Raw genomic sequence first — 4,676 nt, forward strand, 5'->3', positions numbered from 1 at the left:
TCAGGTACTTCTTCGAACCCAATCTAAATCCCTTGTTTGTAATAAACACTCTCTAGATCACAAACAGAGCATCCTCATCATCCTCTTCTGAAGTCTCTTTTTCCATTGTTTGTTGTGATACACCTCGTTTAGATCTCGAATTCTCACCTTTTCCTCCTCGTTTCACTGATCGTCGTTTTCCTTGACAAACTAAGCTATCTCCAGACGCAAAGGTATTTGCTAAGAGATGTTCACGATTATTATACTTGCGAGTGAATGAAGATCGAACCTTACTATCCACCTCTTCAAATCTACTCTTTGTTCCTTCCCATGGATATCCATTCAAACAATCAATCAGATCCTCTCGAGTTAATCCATATTCATCCAATCGGTCAATACACTTTTCACTCTATCCTTCATTCGAACCTTCCATTCATACATCACCATTCAACAAAGGACACAGTAAGTATTGATTCAACACTTCACTATAATCCAATGCCACAGTACTTCGACTAATACTCGTATGACTGGATATATGACTGATCAATCCCAACATCAATCGTTTCGCTTTTCCCATTCGTGAATTCTTGCCATAAAACTGAGGGAATTTAGTAAACACAAAGGATCCTGAAGCATAATTGGCTGCTCGTATTGTCATGCACGCTACAGTAGGAAGCAAAGACCATCGCTATGGATTAGAGATCCTACCATGACACACATTCTCACGTCGCATTATCGACTGAAATCGTTCTAGATCACAAATCCCATCAGCTGCAGCAACAATGACATCCATAACCCTGTCTTCAGAATAGTGTTTACTGTGAATGGAATCAAGATAGTTCTGTTCAATGATAAGTGGAGTCATCTCATAATCATTATAGAACATAGAATAACGGTCTGATAAGGAGTGGTTGGTTGCTCCCACAAGAAGTTGTTTGGCTATCTGAAATCCACTCTGGGATAGAAACGTATCGATGGAGAATGATGGTAATAGACTATCAATAACTGAATTGGAGCTAGAAGAAATGATTTGAAGCTTGTTGAGACTCTGTCGAATATCTCCACCTGCTGCTTCAACTAGAAGTGTAAGTTGATCAACAGTGAGAGGAATCGATTCTTGGTTACAGATATATTGGAGACGATGAATAAGATCTGATCTACAAGTAACAGAATCCATCCAATCATACTGTGTAGGCTTACTGAATGTAAGATCATAGCATGAATTAGCCAGAGAACGTACTTTAGGACTTTCACGATCATTACAAATACAAATGATTGGAGTTTGTGTTGTTTTGATGATTCTAATTAATTCTTGAATCCCTCCACGATCACCTGTACTCATTCCATCCACTTCATCCATAATAACCACTTTCTGTGTATGATAAATTGATCTAATCATGATCAATCTTCCAAATCCTACTGAGTCAACACACTATCTCTTAGTGCCTCTCGGATCTTACTCATACTCCGTTTATCACTTGCATTCAACTCGATAACCTCACGTCCCTGTTCCCTTGCTATTAGGTGAGCTGTAGTAGTCTTCCCAACTCCTGGAGGCCCACTCAATAAGGCTGCTCGGGCTCCTGGGTTTTGTCTATTCCATTGAATGACAGTCGTTTCTACAATGGAAGTCAAAGTGTACATGTACGGTGAATGTGAACATCATCCCATTCTTTCAACCACAATTGGAGATTTGCGATGACTTTTGGATTTCCAATAATCTCCTTGAGATTGTGCGGTGCATACTTTACGGTAAGAAGGGATGAAGAGAGAGCAATGTGATCTTTCATCAGTTCTTGTTCAGTAAGCAGTTCATTCTGTTCTTTCTCTTGTTTGATGGCTTCATACTTGGATGCTCCTTCAGGATTGCTATCTCGAATCATCTGAAGCAGGTCATCCTCGTTTATAATCTTCACTCCCTTTGCGATTGCTGCCTTGTACTTCGAACCCTCTGTGATTGGACGACCATCCTCCATCTCAAAACCCGCTACAAGATACTTTGTTTTTCCACTGACTGCGGAACGTTCAATTCTAGTGTTAAACCAAGCTTCGTTCCCTGCCCTCCATAACGAGAAATCAATTCTGAGACTTCTTCGCGAGTCAAACTTTCGTTTAATCCAGTTAGAACAAAAATAATTCCTTCGAGACACTGTGGCTTTCCTTCCGGTATCGGTTTGCTTCCATGTCGAGGAGGATCACGTTCGGGACCAAGCCACTTTGGTCTGTAACCACCAGATATCTTCCTCTTTTCCACTTTTTGAGGTTTAGGCGTCACAGTATCTGAGGCTGATTCTGCTTTCGTCCGCGAGGTAGCTTTAGATGACCTTTTCTTCTTCTTTGGAATTTCTTCTAGTTCGTCTTCATCCACAATGAAGTCCTTCAGATCATCTGCATCTTCCTCTTTCTTCGCCTTTGTTTTCCTTGCTTGCCGGCGTTTAGGCTTCTCAATAGGTTGTATCTGTTCTTCCATAGAATCTTCATCACTTCTACATTCAAATCCTATTCTTATAGATAGTACAAGACTGCCCGAACTGCCTTTCCTTTTTTGGTCTGTCTTGGCGACATTCTAGACATGAGTTGGTTAGATACTCCTTTACATGTTGTGAATCTCTTAGAACTACGAAGAGTTTCAAATTCACAATCTTTATTAGAATCACTTGTTTCTTGTGATGTCTTCTGAGGGTCTTAGAACTGAAGTTTCCACTGATATTCTGCTCTATGAGAACAAGGAAATGGGTGGAAGTGGAGTAGTCTTTGTTGTAGTGTTGTTTGCTGAATCGGTGACAACTAGGAAAATATTCCAGAGTTTTGTCAGAAGGAGCGCATTTCTGTTTCCATTCTGTATTCAGTATGTCAAGTTTTGCAAGAGTAGGTGTTTTTGATACCCGCTTCTTATCTTTCAGTCGTTTTAGCAAATTAATCACCAGCACAGATCGTACATGGCAACTGATTCTGAATAGTATCAGCAAAACGAAAGAGGAGATATCGACTCTGGAAGAGCTGATTCGAAGGAAAGTATTTGATATTTAACGATCTAAGGGCATAGGATGCTGAGGAAGAAACAAAATCGTTCTTTAGCGTTGCTCCTCTTCTCTTCCTGGAATCTACCATTCCTCCTCAGGACAAGTGTTATGTGAAGTTGAGTGTATTCATAGTGACTTTTGTGTCAACGATAGAGTACTGTGATTGTGGAAATGACCCTGGATGAAGCCTTAAAGTTCGCCAAAGAAAAACACGAGCGCTTAGTAAAGAATGAAGTGAGTCCATGGAATGGAATTGATCTGTAGGACATATTCCATAAACAATACAACTACTATCGGGACCAAACTACCATCCTGACTTTGAATATGAATCGCTGTCTTGCATTCCTTCAAGATCAAGTTGATGTGTTTTTATGCTTCTTATTGTTTAGATTGCAAAGGAAAAGAAGGAAGGAAAGTGAATTGAGTAGTTATTAATGGATTGTTGTTTGTTGGAGTTTCTACGTTTCCCCAGTATTGTTTCCTTTGAACGATGTTTGTGAGTCGAGTTGCCACCATGAGACCAGCTGGACTGGCTAGAATGTTTGCCTCGTCCATCAAGGACTATCCAATTGATGGCTTTTTCAATGCCAAGTCCTATGCCATTGTTGGTGCCAGTAATAAGAAGGGCAGCCTGGGTTATATTATTGCCGAAAACTTTGTGAATAAATACAAAGGTGATGTTGCTTTTGTGAATCCCAAAGGTATTTGTCTTCTTCTTGCTGGTTTGACGATTTAGGAGGTGAAGTATTTGGAAAGAAGATATATAAGAGCATCCAAGAAGTGGGTCACGAAACACAAGGAGCTGTTGTTGTTGTCGCGGCGAAATTTGCAGTTCAGTCAGTGAAAGAGCTTATGGAAAATGGCGCCAAGTGGATCACTGTCGTTACAGGAGGTTTTGCTGAATCCAAGACGAAGGAAGGAAAGGAAGCTCAGGTGAGTGAATATGGACTTGGGTAATGGTTAGCAAGCTATTGTCGAGTTGGCTAAGAAGTACAACTGTCGTATCATTGGACCGAATTGTATGGGCGTTTATGATCCAAACAGTGTTGATACTATGTTCCTTCCAGAAATCGGGTATTCCATTTGGGTGTTTGCTCACAAATAGACTTGCAAAACCTGGTTTTGGTCCTGTTGGTATATTCTCACAGAGCGGAGCCCTTGGAGTAACAGTTCTGAACGAATTAGCAGGCCGTACGAATGATGAATGGATATCCAAGTTTATCTCATTTGGAAATGCCTGTGATGTGGATGAGATTGATGCTCTTCGTTATTATACCTCAGAGCCAACAATTAAGCAGATCTGGGCGTATCTTGAAGGATTCCATAATGGTCCTGAATTCATGAAGGAGGTTCGTAAAACCACACAGGAGAAGCCTGTATTGTTGATCAAGGCGAATCGTGGTGCAGCAGGTGCCAAGGCCTCAGCTTCACATTCAGCTTCACTGGCTGCCAATGATGCTGTGTGTGATCAGCTCCTTCGTAATGTAGAGAATGATTGTGAGTGTAAGAGATAGAATGGAGTGATTCGTTGTGATGTGTGGAAGGATCTTCAGAACATTGGTACTGTTCTCCGTCATCAGTCACTGCCTCAAGGCCGTCGTATTGCTAGTGAGTGAAGATCATGATGGTTCATTGTTAGTTGTTACTGATGCAGGTGGGTTTGGTGTCTTGATT

At 41.0% G+C, this 4,676-nt stretch overlaps 3 protein-coding genes across 3 annotated transcripts; 2 read left to right on the forward strand and 1 right to left on the reverse strand.

The window, feature by feature from the left end:
• Positions 1 to 412: 412 nt before the first annotated feature.
• JH06_5013 (replication factor c subunit 1) lies at positions 413 to 2,544 on the reverse strand (the record flags this gene model as incomplete). Its single annotated transcript, XM_014669550.1, has 7 exons — positions 413 to 667; positions 698 to 1,136; positions 1,167 to 1,370; positions 1,400 to 1,598; positions 1,628 to 1,993; positions 2,023 to 2,465; positions 2,498 to 2,544. 7 exons carry the CDS (start codon positions 2,542 to 2,544, stop codon positions 413 to 415), a joined length of 1,953 nt encoding a protein of 650 aa, XP_014525036.1.
• A 104-nt stretch (positions 2,545 to 2,648) lies between these two features.
• On the forward strand, positions 2,649 to 3,437 carry JH06_5014 (hypothetical protein; the record flags this gene model as incomplete). Its single annotated transcript, XM_014669551.1, has 6 exons — positions 2,649 to 2,738; positions 2,771 to 2,847; positions 2,883 to 2,994; positions 3,026 to 3,124; positions 3,156 to 3,236; positions 3,267 to 3,437. 6 exons carry the CDS (start codon positions 2,649 to 2,651, stop codon positions 3,435 to 3,437), a joined length of 630 nt encoding a protein of 209 aa, XP_014525037.1.
• A 55-nt stretch (positions 3,438 to 3,492) lies between these two features.
• On the forward strand, positions 3,493 to 4,618 carry JH06_5015 (hypothetical protein; the record flags this gene model as incomplete). The annotated part of the gene is given in 5 exon segments (XM_014669552.1): positions 3,493 to 3,724; positions 3,739 to 3,935; positions 3,967 to 4,076; positions 4,108 to 4,486; positions 4,517 to 4,618. 5 exon segments carry the CDS (start codon positions 3,493 to 3,495, stop codon positions 4,616 to 4,618), a joined length of 1,020 nt encoding a protein of 339 aa, XP_014525038.1.
• Between the last annotated feature and the right edge of the window lie 58 nt (positions 4,619 to 4,676).

The sequence above is a fragment of the Blastocystis sp. subtype 4 genome (assembly GCF_000743755.1).
Source record: "Blastocystis sp. subtype 4 strain WR1 chromosome Unknown seqid_0500, whole genome shotgun sequence".
NCBI classification, from domain to species: Eukaryota; class Bigyra; order Opalinata; family Blastocystidae; genus Blastocystis; species Blastocystis sp. subtype 4.